General features: G+C 43.7%; 1 protein-coding gene across 1 annotated transcript; it reads right to left on the bottom strand.

Moving 5' to 3' along the window:
* Positions 1-3,162: 3,162 nt before the first annotated feature.
* cfap90 (cilia and flagella associated protein 90) lies at positions 3,163-23,970 on the bottom strand. The gene is made up of 3 exons (XM_085988699.1): positions 23,648-23,970; positions 9,476-9,592; positions 3,163-3,460 (listed from the first exon to the last, which is right to left on the bottom strand). Exons 1-3 carry the CDS (start codon positions 23,762-23,764, stop codon positions 3,302-3,304), a joined length of 393 nt encoding a protein of 130 aa, XP_085844825.1. The 5' UTR covers positions 23,765-23,970; the 3' UTR covers positions 3,163-3,301.
* Between the last annotated feature and the right edge of the window lie 592 nt (positions 23,971-24,562).

The following is a 24,562-nucleotide window of genomic DNA, read 5'->3' as shown; positions in this document are numbered from 1 at the left end:
GGTGGTGGTGAGCCATCTTCTTGAACCGCTGCAGTCCGTGTGCTGGAAGTAGCGCTGTTATAAAGTTTCAGGATTTTGACCCAGCGGCAATGAAGGAATGGCGATATATTTCCAAAGCCGGCTGGTGTGTGACTTGGAGGGGAACTTGGAGGTGGTGGTGTTCCCATGCGCCTGCTGCCCTTGTCCTTCTAGGTGGTACAGGTCATTGTCAATGAAGCTTTGGTGAGCTGCTGCAGTGCATCGTGTAGATGGTACACACTGCAGCCACGGTGAGCCAGTGCTGGAGGGAGTGAATGTTTAAGGTGGTGGATGGGGTGCCAATCAAGCGGGCTGCTTTGTCCTGGATGGTGTTGAGCTTCTTGAGTGTTGTTGGAGCTGCACTCATCCAGGCAAGTGGAGTGTATTCCATCACACTCCTTACTTGTGCCTTGTAGATGGTGGAAAGGTTTTGGGGAGTCGGGAGGTGAGACACTTGCCGCAGAATACCCAGCCTGTGACCTGCTCTTGTAGTCACAGTTGTTTATGTTGCTTGTCCAGTTAAGTTTCTGGTCAACAGTGACCCTACAGGCTGCTGATGGTGGGGGATTTGGCAATGGTAATGGGCATTGGTTAGACTCTCTTTTGCTGGAGATAGTCATTGCCTGGCACTAATGTTACTTGCCACCTCTCAGCCCAAGCCTGAATGTCATCCAGATCTTGCTGCATGCGGGCACGGACTTCTTTATTACTTGGAGTTGCAAATGGAACTGAACACTGTGCAATCATCAGTGAACATTCCCATTTCTGATCTTATGATGGAGGGAAGGTCATTGATGAAGCAGCTAAAGATGGTTAGGTCTAGGACACTGCCTTGAGGAACTCCTACAGCAATATCCTGGGGCTGAGATTATTGGCATCCAATAATCACAACCATCTTCCTTTGTGCTAGGTATGACTCCAGCTAGTGGAGAGTTTTTCCGGATTCCCGTTGAGTTCAATTTTACTAGGGCTACTTGATGCCACACTCAGTCAAATGATGTCAAGGGCAGTCACTCACACCTCACCTCTGGAGACAGCTCCTTTGTCCATGTTTGGACCAAGGCCATAATGAGGTCTGGAGCCCAGTGGTCATGGCGGAACCCAAACTGAGCATCAGTGAGCAGGTTATTGGTGAATAAGTGCCGATTGATAGTACTGTCAACACCACCTTCCATCACTTTGCTGATGATTGAGAGCAGACTGATAATTGGCCAGTTTGGATTTGTCCTGCATTTTGTGGACAGGGTATACCCGGGCAGTTTTCCACATAGCCGGGTAGATGTCAGTATTGTAGCTGTACTGGAACAGCTTGGCTAGAGGCACGGCTAGTTTTGGAGCACAAGTCTTCTGCTGACAGCCGGGACGTTATCAGGGCCCATAGCCTTTGCTGTATCTAGTGAGCTCAGCTCTTTCTTGAGATCATATGGAGTGAATCGAATTGGCTGAAGACCGGCTTCTGTGATGGTAGGGACCTTGGGAGGAGGCCGATATGGATCATTCACTTGGCACTTCTGGCTGAGGATGGTTGCAAATGATTGAGCCTTGTCCTTTGCACTTGCGTGCTGGGCTCCGCCATCATTGAAGTTAGGGATGTTCATGGACCCTCCGCCTCCTTCTGTTAATTATTTATTTGTTCACCACCATTCACGACTTGATATGACAGGACTGCAGAGCTTTGATCTGATCCGTTTATTGTGGGATCGCTTAGCTCTGTCTATAGCATGCTGTTTCTGCTCTTTAGCATACATGTAATCCTGTGTTGCAGCTTCCCCAGGTTGGCACCTCATTTGTAGATATGCCTGGTGCTGCTCCTGGCATGCTCATCTACACTCATCATTGAACCAGGGTTGGTCCCCTGGCTTGACGGTAATGGTACCGTGAGGGATATGCTGGGCCATAAGGTTGCAAATTGCGGTGGAATACAATTCTGCTGCTGCTGAGGGCCCACAGTGCCTCATGGGTGGCCAGTTTTGAGCTGATAGATCTGTTCTGAATCTATCCCATTTAGCATGGTGGTAGTACCACACAACACGATGAAGGGTGTCCTCAGTGTGAAGACGGGACTTCGTCTCTACAAGCACTGTGCGGTTGTCGACCTACCAATACTGTCATGGACAAATGCATCTGTGACAGGTAGATTGGTGAGGACGAGGTTAAGTAGGATTTTCCCTCGTGTTGGTGTTCTCACCACCTGCCGCAGGCCCAGTCTGGCAGCTACGCCCTTCAGGACTCAGCCAGCTCGGTCAGTATTGGTGCTACTGAGCCACTCTTGGTGATGGATATTACATTCTGTGCTCTTGCTACCCTCAGTGCTTCTTCCAAGTGGTGTTCAACATGGAGGAGTACTGATCCATCAGATGAGGAAGAGTGGTAGGTGGTAATCAGCAGACGGTTTCCTTGCCCATGCTTGACTGGGTGCCATGAAACTTCATGGGGTCCGGAGTCAATAATTAGGAGTCCCAGGAGCACTCCCTCCTGACTGTATACCACTGTGCCGCCACCTCTGGTGGGTCTGTTCTGCCGGTGGGATAGGACATACCCAGCAATGATGATCGAGGAATCTGAGGTGTTGGCTGAAAGGTATGATTCTGAGAATCAGGCTGTTGCTTGTGGGACAGCTCTCCCAATTTTGGCACAAGTCTCCAGATGTTAGCGAGGAGGACTTTGCAGGGTTGACTGGGCTGGGTATACCTTTGTCACGCCTGAAGCTAGTGTCTAGGTCAATGTCGGGTAGTCCATCAAGTTTTATTCTTCTTATTGTTTTTTGTAGCAGTTTGGTAGAACTGAGTGGCTTGCTCGAGGGCAGTTAAGAGTCAACCACATTGTCGTTGGTGTGGAGTCATCTATTGGCCAGACCGGGTAAGGACAGCAGATTTCCTTCCCTAAAAAGGACATTAGTGAACCAGTTGGTTTTTATGACAATACAATGGTTTCATGGTCACCATTACTGATACTAGCTTTTTATTCCAGATTGATTTTATTAACTGAATTTAAATTCCCCAGCTGCCGTGATGGGATTTGAACTCACGTCTCTGGATCATTCGTCCAGTCAGCAAGATGGCTAGCTACAAATAATGCACATGGATCACTTCCCCATCTATGGAGGGATTGCACTGTTAACAAAAAACTCTAGCGGTTCAGAAAAATCTTCAAGCTTGAAACAAGCTTCAATTTTTAATCATGAATTCTCTGCCAAAAAAAGAAAGAAATCTACATTTAAAAGGAATGTATTAAAATTCCAGCAGAAAGGAGACAATAATCAGTCTGACTTTAGAATCATTTTTCATTGCTTATCCTCTTCCAAATAATTGGCAATGCCATTTCTTCTGTAAAATTCTGCTTGGACTCGGGCAACTCTGATAAAAGTCCGATTTGTTGACTCAAGCTGGGGGCGTTTACCATAGTATGAGGACGACAAGACTGGAACTATTCGAGTATTTTCCTGCAAGACAGATGAGTAGTTAATGCTCAAAAGTTTTGAAAAATATTATAATGCAGGCAGATCCTGAACTAAGAATATTAAAATGTCATTTTAACAGTTTATTCGTTTCATGTACTTAGTTTTCAGATTTTTCTCCTGAAATCTCTAAATTTAGTACATCTGATTACTTAGAAAACAAAACTAATTCTGAAATCTTTTCTACTTCCCTGCATTATTTTAGTAAACAGATTTTTCTTTCTGTTCAAAATAGCCTATAACTCTTCAAAAGTGAAAGCCATTTTTCTGATTGGAATGAACAATTTAGCTTCTCCCAAGGAGAGAAGATGCAAGAACACAATTTGCTGTATAATCATACTTGATAAAATTATTATTTAAATAATAGTCAATTGTTTCCTCGCCTTTACTTAACACACTAGGGATAATTTTCACCTCGAGCACCTGGACAGTAATCTGGTAGAGCAGATTGTCCGTCCATTTGTAGAATCTGTGCCATTTATCCCCATTCTGCCAGATTACTGCCCTGATCGTGAAGATAAAAATGACCCCCATTGACAAGTCTGGTTCCACGGGCACTATAAACCCAACTGAACAATCTTAATGCATTAGCCTAGATGGTGACTGTCTGTGGAGAACACTGCAGCTAGCCCCAATCCTGTCCTCCACTGACACCCACATACACACACTTTCAGCATCAGTCACTAGATTGGGAACACAGGCTGAATTTTCCCACCACTATCCAAAAAGGCATTGAAGTCAACCGTCGCAACCCAACAGGTGAGATCAGCTAATTCAGTACAGACCAGAAATTAAATCTAGGGCCCTGTATTCTGTACAGCTTAGTATTGCATCAGGTGCTGCCTTCCCTCAGCGTCAGTTTCCACATATACGCAGACGACACCCAGCTCTACCTCACCACCACTTCTCTCGACCTCTCCACAGTCTATAAATTGTCAGACTGCTTGTCCGCGATCCAGTACTGGATGCGCAGGAATTTTCTCCAATTAAACATTGGGAAGACCAAAGCCATTGTCTTCAGACCCTGCCACAAACTCCGTTCCCTAGCCACCGACTCCATCCCTCTCCCTAGCATCTGTCTGAGGCTGAACCAGACTGTTCGCAACCTTGATGTCATGCTTGACCTTGAAATGAGCTTCCGACCACATACCCCCGCCATAACGAAGACCGCCTATTTCCACTTCCATAACATCGCCTGTCTCCGCCCCTGCCTCAGCTCATCTGCTGCTGAAACCCTCATCCATGCCTTTGTTACCTCTAGACTTGACTATTCCAACGCACTCCTGGCTGGCCTCCCACGTTCTACCCTACGTAAACTTGAGGTCATCTGAAACTCGGCTGCCCGTGTCCTTACTCGCACCAAGTCCTGTTCACCCATCACCCCTAAGCTCGCTGACCTACACTGCAACCCCCGCCCCCCTCCACCCAACCGAGATATCTGCGCTCCTCTAATTCTGCCCTCGAGCATCCCTGATTTTAAAATCGCTCAACCATTGGTGGCCGTGCCTTCTGTTGCCTAGGCCCTAAGCTCTGGAATTCCCTCCCTAAACCTCTCCGCCTCTCTACCTCTCTTTCCTCCTTTAAGACGCTCCTTAAAACCTACCTCTTTGACCAAGATTTTGGTCATCTGCCCCAATTTCTCCTTGTGTGGCTCAGTGTTAAAAAAAAATGTTGTCTTATAACACTCCTGTGAAGCGTGTTGGGATGTTTTACTACGTTAAAGGCGCTATACAAATACAAGTTGTTGCTGTTGCTGCTATCGGGGAAGCCAATGTATGTTCTGTTAATGGATTCTTACAAATCGATTACTTTGGCATTTTCAAAAACATTCCAGCAAAATATTTTGAAAGATATTAGAACACATTTAATTGGATGTAGAAACATATCCTATAACACCTGTAATAGAACTTGCATCTTTTTAATTTGCTTCTAAATGTGTGCCTTGTAACTTTTTGGAATTTCTAAAACCAAAAACACAGCAAAACAAAACCAAGGAAGTGATTTGATGCATAGCTTGCCTACCTAACATCAGCGACTATATTTCTAAAGTAATTCATTGGTTGTGAAGCCCTTTGGGATGGCCTGGGGTTGTTAAATGAAGGTTCATATTACATGCAATGAGTAGGGCACCATCCAACCAGGATAAATCACAAAGATCATAAGATCATAAGAAGTAGGAGCAGGAGTAGGCCATACGGCCCCTCGGGCCTGCTCCGCCATTCAATAGGATCATGGCTGATCCGAACCTAGACTCACGTCCACTTCCCCGCCCTCTCCCCGTAACCCCTAATTCCCTTATCTACTAGGAAACTGTCTATCTCCGTTTTAAATTTATTTAATGTTGCAGCTTCCACAGCTCTCTGGGGTAGCAAATTCCATAGATTTACCACCCTCTGAGCAAAGAAGTTTCTCCTCATCTCAGTTTTGAAAGGGCAGCCCCTTATTCTAAGATTATGCCCCCTAGTTCTAGTCTCACCCATCAGTGGAAACATCCTCACCGCATCCACCCGATCAATCCCCCTCACAACCTTATATGTTTTGATAAGATCGCCTCTCAATCTTCTGAACTCCAATGAGTAGAGGCCCAACCTACTCAACCTTTCCTCATACGTCAACCCCCTCATCTCCGGAATCAACCGAGTGAACCTTCTCTGAACCGCCTCGAGAGCAAGTATATCTTTTCTTAAATATGGAAACCAAAACTGCACGCAGTATTCCAGGTGTGGCCTCACCAATACCCTGTATAACTGCAAAAAGACTTCCCTGTTTTTATACTCCATCCCCCTTGCAATAAAAGCCAAGATTCCATTGGCCTTCCTGATCACCTGCTGTACCTGCATACTAACTTTTTGTGTTTCATGCACCAGGACCCCCAGATCCCTTTGTACTGTAGCACTTTGCAGTTTCTCTCCATTTAGATAATAACTTGCTCTTTGATTATTTCTGCCAAAGTGCATAACCTCACACTTTCCAATATTATATTCCATCTGCCAAATCTCTGCCCACTCACTTAGCCTGTCTATGTCCTTTTGCAGGTTTTTTATGTCCTCCTCACTCACTGCTTTCCCTCCCATCTTTATATCTTGGCAAACTTGGATATGTTGCACTCGGTCCCTTCCTCCAAATCATTAATATAGATTGTAAAGAGTTGGGGTCCCAGCACTGACCCCTGCGGAACACCACTAGTTACTGATTGCCAGCCCGAGAACAAACCATTTATCCCAACTCTTTGTTTTCTGTTAGATAGCCAACCTTCCACCCATGCCAGTATATTACCCCCAATCCCGTGATTTTTTATCTTGATCAGTAATCTTTTGTGTGGCACCTTGTCAAATGCCTTTTGGAAGTCCAAATACACTACATCCACTGGTTCCCCTTTATCCACCTTGTATGTTACGTCCTCAAAGAATTCGAGCAAATTTGTCAAACATGACTTCCCCTTCATAAAACCATGCTGACTCTGTCCTATTAAATTATGTTTCTCCAAATGCTCTGTTACTGTTTCCTTAATAATGGACTCCAACATTTTACCAACCACAGATGTTAGGCTAACTGGTCTATAGTTTCCAGCTTTTTGTCTACTTCCCTTCTTAAATAAGGGTGTTACATTAGCAGTTTTCCAATCTGCCAGGACCTTTCCTGAGTCCAGGGAGTTTTGGAAAATAATCACCAATGCACCCACAATCCCTACCGCTACTTCTCTCAAGACCCTAGGATGTAGGCCATCAGGTCCGGGGGATTTATCCGCCTCAAGTCCCATTATTTTACTGAGTACCACCTCCTTAGTGATTTTAATCGTGTTTAGCTCCTCCCCCCCCCATTGCCCCCTGTTTGTCCAGTGTTGGGATATTTTTAGTGTCCTCTACTGTAAAGACTGATACAAAATATTTGTTCAGCGTCTTTGCCATCTCCATGTTCCCCACCACTAGTTTCCCGGTCTCATCCTCTAAGGGACCAACGTTCACTTTAGCCACCCTTTTTCTTTTTATATAGCTGTAGAAACTCTTGCTATCTGTTTTTATATTTTTGCTAGTTTACTTTCATAATCTATCTTCCCTTTCTTAACTAATCTTTTAGTTATTCTTTGCTGGCTTTTAAATGCTTCCCAATCTTCTATCCTCCCACTAGATTTGGCTACTTTATATGCCCTTGTTTTCAGTCGGATACTATCCTTTATTACTTTACTTAGCCACGGATGGCTGTCTTTTCTTTTACGCCCCTTTTTCCTCAGTGGAATATATTTTTCTTGAAAGATGTGAAATATCTCCTTGAATGTAGACCACTGCTCTTGTACCATCTTACACTTACAATTTAAAGGAAGAAATCCATTCATGAGATTGTCAGCTATCCTGGTCTCAATTCCAAAAGTCGAAGGGAAAAAAATTGTTTATATAAGTCTTAAGTCTGACAGCTCCTATTCCCTCCATTCCAGTTGCCACGATGAAAAGGAACGCTTAGGAGTCTTTAAGCAAGTATATTTAAATTCTATGAAATCACTAATGTAAGTAGAGTTTAATGTTAGATCATTTACCTCCTTTTACTTATTCTTTGAGTGTAATTCAATCTGAAAAGGACCTCACCTATATGAGGGGCTAGAGGAACCATTGGTGTGCAACCCTTTTAACAGCTTGATGTATACAAGAGACGGCAACAATTGGAAATAAGTTGGGTCAGTCAGACTGCTAATGTCCAAATGGTTGCACTTTTATCCTGGTACCAATTAACAAATCTCACCCACTTAGTATTGCAAGCTTTTAAAGTGGATTCTTTCTGCAATGACAAAGTATCTCAAACTATAGAAATCTTTACATGGTTTGACTCCAGAGAGGTCAAGCTGAGCTTAGCACTTTGAGAAGTGGTGCTAGATTTGCTCTTTGTCTGTGGCAAGAGATCTCAACTGCAGGGGACTACTATGATTTGGTTGGGACTTTGTTCCAGCATATTGGAGAATGTTATCATCCTTGGGCACTACAGTCACTGTCAGATTTAAGTACTGGTCACGGCGGGGGGAAAATAACTCAAAAATACCATAAATTCAGATCAAGATAATGAGCAAATTTCCCTCTTTGGGGTAGAGTAGTGGCAGGGCAAGATTTCCACATGCCCCTCTAACCCTTACCAAGGCCCCGCCCAACTTCTTGGTTCAGGGTTACTTGGGGCATGCACAAGCAGGCTTCAATCAAGATTCCCACCACCAAGAGACACTAGTGACAGCGAAGAACCTTTGACTGTGCTGCAGTGGGCAGTGGGCAGACCACTGCAGCACCACTGGAGGTGGCAAAAGACCCTAAAGAGGCACAAGAGCCCACGGACAGCAGGAACTCCCAGGTCTGTAGGCCTTGGTAGAATGTGAGGCCTAGCCAGGTAAGTGACTGGAGGCGAGATTCGGGTTGAGGAGGCATCTACTAAGCCCTTCCCCTCCATTACTACACATTGAGGTCAGTACTGCTGCTACCCTGGGCCGACCACCGCCCTCTATCAGGTATTCTTGGTAAACGGCAACAACAGGGGTGGCAGGAGCAAAATGGAACAGGAGCCAGGGTGGCAGTCACATGTGGCAAACAAGGAAGGGGAAGTCGGTAGGGGAATCACAGTAGGGATGGGGAAGTGGCTGAAGGTCTCTGCCTGATTTTAGTTAGGATAGCAGGGGAATATTTAGCGCAATGTGTTCTTAATGATTCAAAAAAGATTTACAAACTTTTCAAAATCATTACAAACCATTCAACATAATTTTAACCATGGAACAACTCTACCAAATAGTGAACAATGTTTTCTCATATTTTAACAAAAGAATAAATTGCTACTGATGACAGAAGAAGAAGAATTGAGTTGCTAAACCAGAACTTACACCACTCTTTCTGGGCATCCATCTTTTGAAAGGACAATGCTCCTTTGATTCCTCCTCTCCTGCCAGTTGGATGGTAGCCATTCATCTGGACATAACAATTCAATAAATGGGAGAATGGCAATGTCATTTTTATTTAAAAAGTGGTAACATACCTCAGCATTCACATTAAGACCTTGGCTGCAGTTGTGTTCTCGGTCATCACGATGAATCTTATTATTATACCCTTGTTGAACTTTAAAAACCTGATCAAAAATCAGCACGGATACTTCCTAAAAACAAAACATTATTTTAATAGCCATATAAAATCTTGTTCATAGTCTCCCAATTCACTGTGTTGCGAGTTCAATGGTGAGAAATATTGGATGGGCCCCATCAGCAATGACCTAGGCATCAGATCAGGACAAAGACTACAGCAGTTCAAGGAGAAGGCCCACCACCACCTTTTCAGGGCAACTAAGGACAGGCAATGAATGTCAATTTGGCAGCTTTGTCCACATCACAGTAAATAAAAAATATATAATTGTTGATCAAACTTCCCTAATCTCGGAGCTTGTATGATCAATTCTGGACAAGGCACTGCTAACCAATGAAGTACATTTGGAGATGGGGACAACTGGGTACAACTGGCACAGAAATGAAAGGTCATGATCTTCCCTGGAAGTAGTCACGTTAAACAACTATTGGACTGCTGTTGGAGCAACATGTCCATACCACAATATCCTGAAGGATATATAAATAACAAAAGAAAAATCAAGATAGGTCCAGGGCCACTAAGGAACACACATGATAAACTCAGATAACGACAGTGAAATGGCAGAAAAATTAAATAATTACTTTGCCTTGGTACTTACCAGGGAGACTAACATGGTGGACATGACACTAGAAGAAGAGATCAAAAAGATAGCAAGACATTTAAGATAGAAAGGGGGAAGATAATTGATAAACTAATCAAACTTAGAGAGGATAAAACCCCTGGTCTGGATGGATTGCATCCATGCATATTAAAAGTTAGGGAAAAGATAGCAGAGGTTAAGAGAGTAGAGGTTAAAGGTAGCTACTCAGACTGGCAAAAGGTGGGAAGTGGTATTCCATAAGGATCGGTGTTGGGACCACTGCTGTTCACCATTTACATAAAACGACACCAAATTGGGGGCGGGGGGGGGGGTTGTAGTTAATACAAAATAGAGGAAGACATTAATAAACTTGCAGAATGGACATGTAAGTGGCAAAGGAAATTCAACATAGATAAGTGTGAGGTGGTACATTTTGGTCAGAAGAATAAGGAGACCACATACTCCTTGGAAAATAAATATAAAATAGGCTAGAGGAATAGAGGGATCTGGGGGTACAGATACATAAATCACTAAAAGTAGTGACACAGGTTAATAAGGCAATAAAAATAAGCAAACAAAGCACCGGGGTTCATTTTTAAAGAGATAGAATTGAAAAACAAAGAAGTTATAGTAAACTTGTATAGAACCTTAGTTAGACCACACTTGATGTACAGGAAACTTTCTGATATCTGGCACTGACGGGACCGAGCTGGTGCCGTACCATCAAAAGTGCCGGACATACCAGCGTTAATGTTGAAACATACAGAACTGAAAAGCTCCGTGTGAATCAACAAACCCTGTTGCATAGCAACAGCTTCAAAACAGTCGGCTGCAGCTGCAAGCGTCTCTAGCTGAAGCTGTTGCTATAGCTACAGACCTTGCAGTGCCTGACTGGGAAAAAAAAAGCAACGAGAACTAAAAAAACTTATAGAAAACGGCTCCTGATTTTTGCCGTTGGATTGAGTATTCCGGATAAACCAAAATTTCCTGTACTGTGAACAGTTCTGGTTTCCATATTAATAAAAAGGATACAAAGGCACTTGAGATGGTGCAAAAAGGATTTACTAGAATGATACCAGAACTGAGAGGTTGTATCTATCAGGAAAGACTGAACAGACTGGGGTTCTTTTCTCTAGAAAAGAGAAAACTGAGGGGTGACCTAATAGAGATCTTTAAGATTATGAAAGGGTTTGATTGGGTAGATGTAGAGAAGATGTTGCCACTTGCAAGGGAGACCGAACTAGGGCCATAAATGCAAGATAGTCACTAATAAATCCAATAGGGAATTCAGGAGAAACTTCTTTACCCAGAGAGTGGTTAGAATGTGGAATTTGCTACCACAAGTAGTAATTGAGGCAATTAGCGTAGATATAATTCATTTATAGGAAAGTTTGATAAACACACGAGGGAGATGCTAATGGGGTTAGATGAAGAAGGGTGGGAGCCATGAACCTGTTGGGCTAAATAGCCTGTTTCTGTGCTGTAAATACTAGTAACTATGATTGCAGGCCTAATATCCAAGTGATGCTGGTGTTAACATGATTTGTATTGCAATAACATGCATTGTATTGGTATTTAGATTGCTCTTACCCCATGAATAAGAGAAATAACACAGAGCATTTGTAATATTTAAAGCCATAATATTCTTGTCACTTCAGGGGGCTATCAAGTTGATCCAACAGGGGGCTATCAAGTTGATCCAACAGGGGGCTATCAAGTTGATCCAACAGGGGGCTATCAAGTTGATCCAACAATGTAACTGAGTCTCTTGCTTTGTCACTAATGCACATTTTTTTTCAATCAAATAAGTTAGATAATGTAGAGTGTTTATTTGTTCAAAAAATAACAATTCAAAGAGCTGCAGTAATTAAGTATACAGTTATACACAACCATATTTTTTAAATCTGACTAATGTGTAGGCCTGTAAATTTCTGGTGTTAAGTGCAGCAGAGCCAAATCCCCATCTGCACTCACCCAAAGACCAGACATCCGGAGCCAAATCCCAGGAATGGGGTCATTTTGTACTGAGACTGGTAACCAGCACCTGCAAAAGGGCATAAGCAGTGTCCACCCCAGTCCGAACCGATCAGCCCTTCCAAGGTGCAGTAGAGTCCTCCCGAGGCCCAAATGGGGCAAAGAAAAATTTGAATTAAGACCAAGTTGTAGCCAGCTGTAGAGAACTCCATCTCCCATTCAGTTCAGGAACATAAGAAAGGAGTATTCTCTGTAGTTGTGCTAGGACTGGGGTTCTGACAGCAGGTAGGCGAGAAGCAACTCCCTCATGCCAAGATTTACCAGTGGCACCAACACTGAATGAACGGCAAACGTGATGACTGATTAAAATCATTTATTATTTTACAAAATACTGCTTTACCAAAGACTACTTTCTGAAGTGTTTATATAGTGCAAAAAGCATGTACCTTTACAAGACATGAATAGTACCCATCCAACTGTCTTGCATAAAAGCAAAGGACCACTGCAGGGTTTCATTCCTTTTATGTGGAAATTCTTGAGCTGCCATTCTCATCTTATAAAGGAAAGACATTTTGAGATTTTCAGGCCTTACATAATGCACACTCAGTTCCACTTCGGGAAATGGCTGTATCTCTTAAATAAAAACAAACTATCCCAAAGCCATTTTCTATATATACTTCCCGATGAAACTATTGAAACATTAATGTTTTTAGCTTGAATTACTTTTTCCACACAATCGTGCATTTTGAACATAATAAGCCAATACGCAGCCAAATTTTTAATTTCTGTTGCAAATTCTCCCTTAATTAGAATTACATAGAATAAATTGAATTAGGGTATTTGATTAATTCAGATTTTAGGAGTGCTTTCATTTTGGTCGATGTTATAAATTTCTGTTCATGAACAACCTATTCTTGTATAATTAGTTATTTATGTTTTCCTTAGCCATGAACCATATAACTCAGAGAGCGGGCTCGTAACCTTGGCCAGGATTGCTGAGAGCGCATATCAGCAAATTCTGCAGCCCCTAATCATGATTTCCTGATTGTTAAAATTAATAGATGAAAAATCATAGGCTGGGGGACAGAATTTCTCAATGTTGAAGTGGAAAATCTCAACCTTGGTCTCTTGCCTCTGTCAGTGCTGCTTGCTAACTAGTTATTTGCGGCTAAGTGATTTTATTTCATTGCACAACGTAACTGCAGTGACTGATTTTCTCTCCCTCTATTTAGGAAAATGCCTGGCATTCACTGTCACTGAGGTCTCTTTAGTGTATCAACATGGAGGATTTTAACTGCAAACAGGTTTCTGGCAGGAAATCACTGGTATGAGGCCACAGCAATGGGGCAGGTGGAGTCTGGGGCAGAGGAGGCCTAAATTTTTCTTGTGCCACCCAGAACAACATTCCTGCTCTTCCTAGCCCCACAGAGGAAAGTAAAAAAAACTTACCTGGAAAGCCTATTCAGCTTCCTGATCCTCTTCACACTGGCCTACACCTGGGATGGCTGGTCGGGAGAGGGTGTGGTGGAAGCCATGATTCAATGGAATAAAAATCATTTAAGTTCTATAACGGGTGACCAATCTTCTTCACTACATTACTGACCAGGTGGTGAAGACAAAAAAATTACCCTATGTCTCTGTCCTGCCCTTTATTGTCTTCAGTTATTGGTTTGATCTGCTTATGATTGCATAAGAACAGGAAATGGCCATTAAGCTGAACAAGCTCGTCCCTTCCTGACAGATCTCAATCCTACCTGCCCACTTTCTCATCAAGTCTCTCTAACTCTCTAGAAACACTTATTGCCTCATGATGTGATATTTTACTCTATTGACATTATCTAGTTGTGTAATGGTACAATATTTTACATTGTTTTGTTTATTGAAAATGTACAACATTAAAATATGACAACAACTAAGGAAACAAAGCCAAGCAGCTAAACCACCAAACGAAGAAGCACACTGCAGTGTAGAACAGGAGCAAGTTAGAGGTCTGGCACAGCACTTGGGGGCGGGGGGGAGGAAAGGGGTGAGACAGCATTTGGAGAAGGGGCAGCGGCAACTTGGGGCTGTGGAGAGGGGAAGACAAGACTAGCATTGTGGGTGGGGGAGTGAGAGAAAAGGAGTAGAAATGCTAGGAACAGCTTTTGGGAGCGAAGAAAAAAAGTTAGTAGCACTCAGTGAAGGAGGGAGGGGGAAAAGAGATAAGATCAAAATTAGCATTTGGAGAGAGGGAAAAGTCTGAAGCCGCATTTAGGAAGGTGAGAGGAAAGAGAGTGAGAAAAGTCAACAGCAGCACTTGGTTGGGTTAGGGGGAAGCTAGGAGCAACGCTTGGGAAGCAATCTGGAGGAAGGGGGGTGGCGAGCAGCAGCCCACAGTTTAAAATGTAATGTTCTGCTACTACTGGCTCCACATTAAGATAAGTATTTTTTTTTACTTTTGGTGGCGGCCTATGCCGCATGTTGACCAGGTAATCCAGAATGCAGTAGGCCTGATGCCTCCTGTGTTCAGATCAAAGCAATTTCCGGTTTGGATCTTGAAACAGCCATTAGGCCCCCTATTAGGATATACAGCGGCCTAACATCCATTTTCAATGGTCGCCAGGGACACCTTTACAGCACCCGAACCAATGTCAGGTATGTTTTGAAGGCCATTTCTCTCAGAATATCTAGCTTCTGCCTTGCTCTTCTAACCACAATGCTCACAACTTGGCTGGGGTGGGGGAGGGCTCTTGTTCCAGTGTGCAGGTCTTGAACAGTACAGCCGGGAGGTTATCAGAGCCCATAGCCTTCACTGTGACTAGTGCACTCAAGCTGCATCTTAATGTAATATGGTGTGAACCAAATTAGCTGGACACTGACACCTATGATTGTGGGGACTGTAGGAAGAGGCAGAGTAGGATCATCCACTTAACACTTTTAGCTGAGGATCTTGCAAACACTTGTCCCTTTGCTCAGTGCTGGGTTCCACCATGTACGTGACATATCCTTCTCCTATTAGTTTCCTGACTGTCTACCACTATTCTTGACTGGATATGTAGGCTATGGAGCTTTGCTCTGATCTGTTGGTTATGGAACCACTTAGATCTAACTATAGCACATTGCTTTTGGGGTTTACCATGGAGGTAGCCCTGCGTTGTAGCTTTACTAGGATGGTGCGTTATCCTAAGGTGTGCCTGGTGCTACTCATGGCATGCCCTTCTATACTTCCCATTGAACCAAGGTTGGTCTCCTGGCTTGATGGTGAAGGAGAAGTGAGAGTTATGGTAAACCATAAGATTACAGATTGTGGTGGTATATTGTACTGGTGTTCGTAGCCTACCTCATGCATGCACTATTTTTGGGCAGCTAGGTTTGTCCTTAGTCTACTACACTTGGCATGGCAGTAGTGTGACACTACATGATGGAAAGTGTCCTCACTACGAAAATACAACTTTGTCTTCAAAAGGACAGAGTGGTGGTCACTCCTACCAAGTCAATCGTGGTCAGACATACAAGCGACAGGTGGTGAGGACAAGGACAAGTAAACTTCTCCCTCATATTTGTTCCTTCACCATCTAACACAGGTCCACTCCACTGGCTAAGTTCTTCAAGACTTAACTAACTTGCTTAGAGGTAGTACTGCTGAGTCACTCTTGATGATGAACATTGAAGTCTCCCACCCAAAGCATATTCTGTACCCTATTAAAGAGGACAGACGAGTAGTGAGATGGAGAAATTTAGAGAAGGAATTCCAGAGCATACAACTGAAGTGACTGTAAACTCTGCCACCAATGGTAGGGTGAAGGGGGCAGAAGATACACAGGATGCTACAGTCATAAGCCCTAAAGGTGCACAATGGGATGTATGGCTGGAGGAAGTTGCAGCGGTAGGCAGGTGCAAGGCCCTGGAGAGATTTGTAGAAGAATTTTAATTTGTATGCATTGGGACATGGGAACCTAGTGTAAGTCAACAAGGGTAGGGGTGATGGGCAAGTGGACTTAGTTTGGGACAGGATGTGGGTGGCAGCATTTTGAAAATGTTGGTGTTTGTGGAGAGTGGACACTTGGAGGCAAGAGGGTCTGAGTAATAAATTTTGGATGTGATAAAAGCATTAAGAAGGGTTTTAGTGGTGTGGAGGTGAAGGTATGGGAGGAAACAGGCAATGTTGTAATGGTGGAAGTAAGCACAATTGGTGATGGACAGGATGTGGAGTATGAAGCTTAGCTCAAGGTTGAAAAAACCATTGAGGTTGTACATGGTTTTATTCAGCCTGAGAGTGCTGAGGGTGGGGGGGCATGGTATCACTGGCAATGGAATGGAGTTAATAGTAGTCACCAAAAACAATGGGGGGGGATTTTAACCTAAAAAAACGGGTGGGTTGGGAACGTGGGGATCGTTAAAGTGTTAAAAAATGTGAATTCCGACCTGAACCCACCCACTTCCGGTTTTATTGGAGGCGGGACAGGGCCACTTCTTTAACCTCCATTTTGTGTTTAACTGTAGCTGGTCAGGTTTTACACACCTCGTAAAACCCTGCAGCTACAGCAAGGCGGGGACAGCTGCATCCAGGAGGTAAGTGCTTTACATTTACCTCCTGGATCCAGGATCCCTGCCTAACCCACCCCCCATGATCGGAGATTCTCCCGCACCACACGAGGCCTCCGATCCGTAGCCCGCCCCAGGCCACCGATGCCTCCACGAGTCCTCCCCCACTGCTCCTCCAGCTTTCCCCATGCTCCCCCCCCCCAGTGCTCAAATCACAGATTGGGTGACCACTGTGTGGAACACTTCCGTTCAGTCCGTAGGTGTAACCCCGAGCTTCCGGTTGCCTGTCACTTTAATTCTCCGCTCCACTCCACCTCGGCCTCTTGCACTGTTCCAATGAAGCTCAACGCAAGATCGAGGAACAGCACCTCATCTTTCGATTAGGCACTTTACAGCTTTCTGGACTCAACATCGAGTTCAACAATTTCAGATCATAACTTCTGCTCCTATTTTCTCAGATGGCAGCTGTTGATTATTCTGGCCATTCCCATTTACACCTCCTCTAGACCCACCTTTTGTTTCTTTACTTGTCCCATTACCATCTCCTTTTGTTTCGTACAATCATACCATTTTTAAAATTTAATCACTCCTGCCTTCCACCCTATCATGGACCTTTCCTTTTGTTCTTTCCTCTCCTCCCCTCCCACCTTTCCCTGCTTTAAATTTGTTACATCTCTAACTTTTTCCAGTTCTGACGAAAGGTCATCGACCTGAAACATTGGCCCAGAACTTCGGGTCTCCACGGGTGAGTACGCACGGAGTACTCACCCGTAGGCCCGATGGAAGTGCCGGTTTCCTGTATGCACTGCGCATGCGCGGGAAACTGGCACTTCCGTTCCTTTGAAGCACGAGGTTCAGAGGTCGAACGCGTGCGCGGGGGAGGCTGCGTGTGCGCATGGAACTTTGTTTTTTTTTTACAGGTTTTTCCGTGAGGGTAAGTCTGCAGAATTTAGAAATGTAAAAAGCAGGCGTAAGGCCTGCTTTTTACAAGGTAAGTGGTGAATTAATTAAAATTAAAACATTTTTTCCACAGGTTTATTATTTTTAAATACTTTAAAGCAAGGTAATTTTATTTTTAGCCCCGTTAGAATATAAAATTATTTTTTTCAAAAATTTAAATTATTGTTTAAAATAGTTATTTCATGTAATTTATAGTTTATTTAAAAAATGTGATTTAAAAAAAATTATTTGAAGGTTTAATGCTATTTTGGGGCCGTAGTATTTATAAGTCTTGACAGCACTTCCTGCTCCGATTGGCTGCCCATGGCCCACGTGATCCCAGGGGACGCATCGAACTAATTGCGCCCCTGGGATACGCAAGCACTGCGCGCCGGCAGCTGGACCAGGCCCCGGATCGGAATTCCATGGGAGCCCAGAGCTCAACGGCCGGCGCGCAAGCTAAGTGCAGATCGGGGGCTTGCACCCGCGGGAAGCCCCCTACCCGAATTTCTGGGCCATTAACTCTGTTTCTCGTTCCACAGATGCTGCCTGACCTGCTGAGTATTTCCAGCATTTTCTGTTTTTTATTTCAGGAGGACATAGATAGACTGGTAAAATAGGCAGACACTGTGAGAGTACCTTCACCACATGCACTGCAGCAGTTCAAGAAGGTGGCTCACCACCACCTTCTCAAGGGCAATTAGGGATGGGCAATAAATGCTGGCCTTGCCAGCGATGCCCACATCCCATAAACAAATAAATAAAAAGGTGGCAGATGAAATTTATTGCAGTGAATTGTGAAATGATACATTTTGGTAGCAAGAATGAGGAGAGGCAATATGAACTAAATGGTAGAATGTTAAAGGCGGTGCAAGAACAGAGAGACCTGGAGGTGTATGTACACAAATCTTTGAAGGTGGCAGGACAAGTTGAGAAGGTTGCTACAAAAACATATGGGATTCTTGGCTTTATTAATAGAGCAAGAGTACAAAAGCAAGGACATTATGCTGAACCTTTATAAAACACTGGTTAGGCCTCAGCTGGAGTATTGTGGCCAATTCTGTGCACCAGACTTTAGGAAGGATATCAAGGCCTTCGAGAGGGTGCAGAGGAGATTTACTAGAATGGTACCAGGGGTGAGGGACATCAGTTATGTAGAGACTAGAGAAATTGGAGGAGTTCTCCTTAGAGTAGAGAAGGGTAAGGGTGTTATGTTCATTAATAACTAGTCGTTTTTATTAAGAACAGCTAGCTTTTGCTAGGCACTTTATTGAGCACGTGGACTAGGTACAGTATCTGTAGAGGCCTCCATCTTGACTGCTGCCTTGTGGGTAGCCTAGTACATCCTGGGTAGCCCACTCTTATATACATATACAGCACCACCTAGTGTACCATTCCAGAATGACAGGTTACTGATCATTACAGTCCCCTTTCTTTGAGGTTAAACAAAATCAGTATCAATCAATATCAATCAATAACAACATAAACATCTTCAACAGTCAATACATTTTCAATGTAGTTTTCTTTGTACTCAAAGATTAAGTCTATCAGGCTTTTTTACTTCACATGTGGATCTTCTCAGCACAGGTAAGTTTGATGTGTTTTCATGAGAGCCTGTATGTGTATTTGTGTTAGATTGTTCTGGTGGTGAGTGACAAGATTCAGTTGCGGCATTGTCATCGATTTGCTCTTCGATAGTCTCTTGTGTTTTTAGGAGGGAACGGCGGTTCCTCCTGAGAATCTGTCCTTCCTCAGTTCTAACAGTGTATGACCTTGGTCCTACTTCCTCAAGAACTGTAGCTTTCCTGTTCCATGCATCTGGATCCTCAATCCTGACAACATCGTCCCTTGTCAATGGTTTCAGAGTTTTGGATGACTTGTCATAGTATGATTTCTGTTTCAGCTTTAACAGTTGAAGTCTCTGTCTCAATTCCTTACACTGCTTTTCTTTTGCACAGCAGGGTAGCGTGGTACGCAACTTGCGACCCATTAGGAGTTCAGCAGGTGAAGAACCAGAGTCTAAAGGTGAGGCTCGGTAGCTCAGCAGGGCGAGATAAGGATCAGACTTGCTTTCTGTCGCTTTCTTCAGTAGCTGCTTGAGAATTTGAACACCTTTCTCTGCCTTACCATTCGACTGAGCATACAAAGGACTGGATGTGATGTGCTGAAAGTCATAATGTGCTGCAAACTGTTGCCACTCCTTACAGTTGAAGCACGGACCATTGTCGCTAACGGCAATCCTGGGAATTCCATGTCTGGCGAAGATGGATTTCACATGCATTATGACACTGCTTGCTGTGGTGCTTGAGAGCAGCACCATCTCAGGATAGTTAGAATAGTAGTCAATCACTATTAGATAGTCTTTACCATTTAAATGAAAAAGGTCCATACCAACCTTTTGCCATGGTGCTGTTGGTATGTCAGCTACTATCATTGGTTCCTTTGCTTGTTTGTTTTGGTGTTTCTGACATGTCTCACATTTGCCTATCATGTTCTCAATGTCCTTATTTATGCCAGGCCAATAAACAGTGTCTCTTGCTCTCCTTTTGCATTTTTCAATTCCGAGGTGTCCCTCATGAATCCTTTTGAGCATGTCTTGACGTAGAGCCTGTGGAATGACTATTCTGTTCTGTTTTAGTAATAGTCCACTTGCGACACTCAATTCTGACCTTATGTGAAAATATTTTGGACAGGAACCTTTTGGCCAACCATGATGAATGTTCTCTATTACTGTTTGTAATACTGTATCTTTTACTGTTTCTTCCGCTATTTGCATCTGACACGGGCAGCGCAGCAGTGACCATACTCACATGAACATCCACGTCTTCCTCAGTAGAGCTCACGTGACTCATTGTGGGTGCTCGGGATAGTGCATCTGCTAACACTATGTATTTGCCTGGTGTGTAGATCAGTTCAAAGTCATATCTTTGCAGCTTCATCATGAGTCGTTGAATCCTTGGAGGCATCTCATTCAGGTTCTTTTTTATGATGGCAACCAGTGGGCTGTGGTCTGTCTCAACTGTGAAGGTGGGAAGTCCATATATGTAGCCATGAAACTTTTCTAGTCCAACTACCAAGCCTAGACATTCCTTTTCAATCTGGGTGTATCGACACTCAGTATCAGTCATAGACCTGGAGGCATAGGCAACAGGCTTCCAATCTTCACCCTCTGCTTGTAGCAAGACCGCACCTAGGCCATCTTTTGATGCATCCGTTGACACTTTGATTCTTTTTGTTGGGTCAAAGAAGGTGAGTACAGGTGTGGTTGTCAGCACTGTTTTGAGGTTTATCCACTCTTGTTCATGTCTTTCTGTCCATGCGAACTCATTTGTTTTACGTAGCAGGTCTCGCAGACAGGCTGTCTTGGCTGACAAGTTAGGAATGAACTTTCCAATGAAGTTTATCATCCCCATGATGCATAGCACTCCTTTTTTGTCAGTGAGTCGGGGCATTTTGAGTATGGCGTTTACTTTTTCCATACCTGGCTCTATTCCTTTACCAGATAGATTATCTCCTAGGAAAGTGACTTCCTGGATGCCAAACTGACACTTGGCTTTGTTGAGCTTCAGTCCATTCCGGCGTATGCTCTGTAGCACTTTAGTCAGTCTCTCATTGTGTTCTTTCAGTGTGGAGCCCCAGATGATGATGTCATCAACATAGACCCGAACTCCTTCCAGACCTTCAATTATGTGTTCCATCGCTCTATGAAAGATTTCAGATGCAGATATTATCCCGAAAGGCATTCTCAGGAAACAATACCTGCCAAATGGTGTGTTGAAGGTACAGTATTTGGTGCTCTCTTCATCCAGTTTTAGTTGCCAAAATCCTTGTGAGGCATCGAGCTTTGTAAAGTATCTGGCGCCTGACATTTCACTGGTGATTTCTTCTCGCTTGGGAATCTGGTAGTGTTCACGTTTTATGTTTGCATTTAAGTCCTTTGGATCCATGCATATTCTTAGATCATTGTTCTTTTTCTTTACACATACCATGGAGTTAACCCAGTCTGTTGGCTCTTCGACTTTCCTGATGACTCCTAGTGTGGTCATTCTGTCCAGTTCATTCTTGAGCCGGTCACGCAGGGGTGCTGGAACTCTTCGTGGAGCATGTACCACTGGCTGAGCATCCTCTAGCTGGATCTTGTAAGTGAATGGTAGAACTCCAAATCCTTTGAACACATCCTGGAAATTATTCACTACAGAATCCACCGAGTCATCTGGTCTGCTTATGGCACAGTTTATATGGTAGACTCTCTTGACCAGTTCTAAGTCCACACAAGCTTTGTCACCCAGTAGTGAATCAAGTCCTTCAGCCACAACAGAAAACATGAGATGATGCACTTTGTCTTTGACTGTCACTTTAAGTCTGCATACACCTAAGCTATCTATTTTCTGTCCATTATAGTCCTTCAGTAGTACTGACTTTTTCTGTATTTTGGGCTTTTCTTTCATATTGTTAATGTCACTCATACTGATTAAGTTTGCTTTTGCCCCAGTGTCTAGTTTCAATGTAACTAATGCTCCATTTACCTGCAGTGGCATCATCCATTTGTCCTCTTTTACTGCATTAACTTTATGTTCAGCATTGTTAATTCCTGAGGGCTGCACATTTTCTGTATCCTTTTTGATATTGTCACATGACACCATTCCTACAAAACATGTCTCACTTAAATCAGTGTCCTCAATTACATTAACTTGTTGCCCTTTCTTAGCTTTTACTTTTGAAAAGCATTGTTTGGCAAAGTGATTCTTTCCATGACATTTTGTGCACATTTTTCCAAACGCTGGACATTGTTTTAACTGGTGTTTGTAACCACAGCATTTACAATTAAAAATTCCTTCCTCCGATTGCTTTTCACTTCTGTTCTGCCCATGTTTCTTCCCCTTGTAGGACACAGCACCGACAGCAGCACTTACTGCAATCGCATCATCATTGATTTCACTGAAAGTCTTGGCATGCTTTTGAGCTAGCTCGCTAGCTTGGCATATTTTCACAGCAATTTCCAATGTTAGTTCGGTTTCTCTCAACAGACATTCCCTGACTTTTTTTTATCATGAATACCAAACACAATCTGGTCACGAATCATGGGTGCTTTCAGCTCAGAGAAATTACATGTCTGTGCTTTCAGTTTCAGATCAGTCAAAAAGCTATCAAAAGTCTCAAGACTGTGTGTCCGAGAACGGAAGATGTACCTCTCATAGGTTTCATTCTTTTTGGGAGAACAATGTGTATCAAACTTCTTTAGCACATCGTCTAATTTTTCACTGTTCTCCTCTGGATTAAATACAAATGTATTAAATACCTCTATCGCCTGTGGGCCTGCAACCGTGAGCAGCAACACTATTTTCCTTGCGTCTGGCTTTGTACCGTACCCGATGGCAGCAATGTAGAGTTCGAATTGTTGTTTAAAAGTCTGCCAATTGTAGTCGACATTTCCTGTGAGTTTCAAACGCTCTGGTGGCTTCAAATTCTCCATGTCGCATTGCACAATATTCAGCAGGTCTTACCAATCCTGGTACCATGTTATGTTCATTAATAACTAGTCGTTTTTATTAAGAACAGCTAGCTTTTGCTAGACACTTTATTGAGCACATGTGGACTAGGTACAGTATCTGTAGAGGCCTCCATCTTGACTGCTGCCTTGTGGGTAGCCTAGTGCATCCTGGGTAGCCCACTCTTATATATACATACAGCACCACCTAGTGTACCATTCCAGAATGACAGGTTACTGATCATTACAAAGGGGAGATTTGATAGAGCCAGGTTCAATAATAACTTTCAAAGGGGAATTGGATTATATACTTGAAGGGGAGCGGAACTAATTGGTTAGCTCTACCAAAGAGCCGGCAGAAGCACGAATGACCTGGATTTTCAGTTTGCAGATGACACGAAACTCAGAAAGTGTCAGAAACTACTTTTGTGCTGTGTCATTCTATGATTCTATTATTAGCAGTCGATCAAGAGACATTTTGTGATAAGCAGAAAGATTTTTTTTTTACAAATAACTGTGACAGGCAGACTTTATGGAAAAGATTGTGTTTTGGAACGAGCACTCACCTTCTTCTTGTTACCGAAGTAAGTCAGCTCGTTGGGGTCTCTTCTCTCCGGGATGAAACTGAAGGCAGATATCGCAGACAGCGGCGTCTTGTTTAAGCGCTTGCTTATTTCCGTCATGTCCCTTTGTTTATCTATTTACAGTGAAAGCAGGCGCGCGGCCCCGGGGCTTCTCGCGTCCTTTCGTTGCTAAGTTACAGACAGCCGGGACTCGCGGCCAGTTCCGGCTCTTTCTCAACGTGAACTACTTTCTGAGACGGACAAGAGCAGCACACAGAGAGCTCATACTCCCAGCTGCTGAAGCCAGTAACAGGCCATGGGGCGTTTGACGTCAGAGCATCGCGTTTATGGCCCGCTGCGCTGTGACGGCACAATGGCTCGATTGTGCCGTGATCCGCTGGCAACGTCACAACAGGCCCGGCTGCTGACATTGGTGGGCAACTAGTTGACTGGTTACTGAGTTCACACCAAAAATAGCCATTTCTTTTCGGACTGTTACCTGCATCTGCATAGCACATTCATATCGCACCATAACAGAAAATGTTAGCAGATGCGTTTTCAGATCGAAATGGACGCTCATACAAAGCAAAATATATTAAGAAAGGTGACTGAGAGCTTGATCAAAGAGATAGGTTTTAAAGAGGATCTTGAAGGAGGAGAGAGGTGGGAAGGCGAACGGGTTTGGGAGGGAATTCCAGAGCAATGGGCCGAGACAGCTGAAGGAACTGCCTTTAATAGTCGGACAAAGGTAGGGGGGATGCATGAAGAGGCCAAAGTTGGAGTAAAGCAGAATTCTCCAAGGGTTGCAGGGCTGGAGAAGGTTACAGAGATGGGAAGACGGTTACAGAGATAGGGAGGGTGAGACCATGGAGAGATTTAAAGATGAGAATGGGAATTTTAAATGTGAGGCACTGGGGG

Source organism: Somniosus microcephalus, chromosome 5 (genome assembly GCF_052327205.1).
Source record: "Somniosus microcephalus isolate GS21.2 chromosome 5, FLI_Smic_1.0, whole genome shotgun sequence".
Classification (NCBI taxonomy): domain Eukaryota; kingdom Metazoa; phylum Chordata; class Chondrichthyes; order Squaliformes; family Somniosidae; genus Somniosus; species Somniosus microcephalus.
Note: the sequence above shows the minus strand (reverse complement) of the source record. Positions and strands in the feature narration are given on the sequence as shown.

Coding starts and splice junctions, on each gene's coding strand:
- cfap90 (XM_085988699.1), bottom strand. CDS start 23,764: ATGACGGAAATAAGCAAGCGCTTAAACAAGACGCCGCTGTCTGCGATA. Junction 9,593..23,647: donor ACTTCGGTAACAAGAAGAAG/GTGAGTGCTCGT, acceptor TTTTGTTTTTAG/GAAGTATCCGTGCTGATTTT. Junction 3,461..9,475: donor GTCTTAATGTGAATGCTGAG/GTATGTTACCAC, acceptor TCTGTCTTGCAG/GAAAATACTCGAATAGTTCC.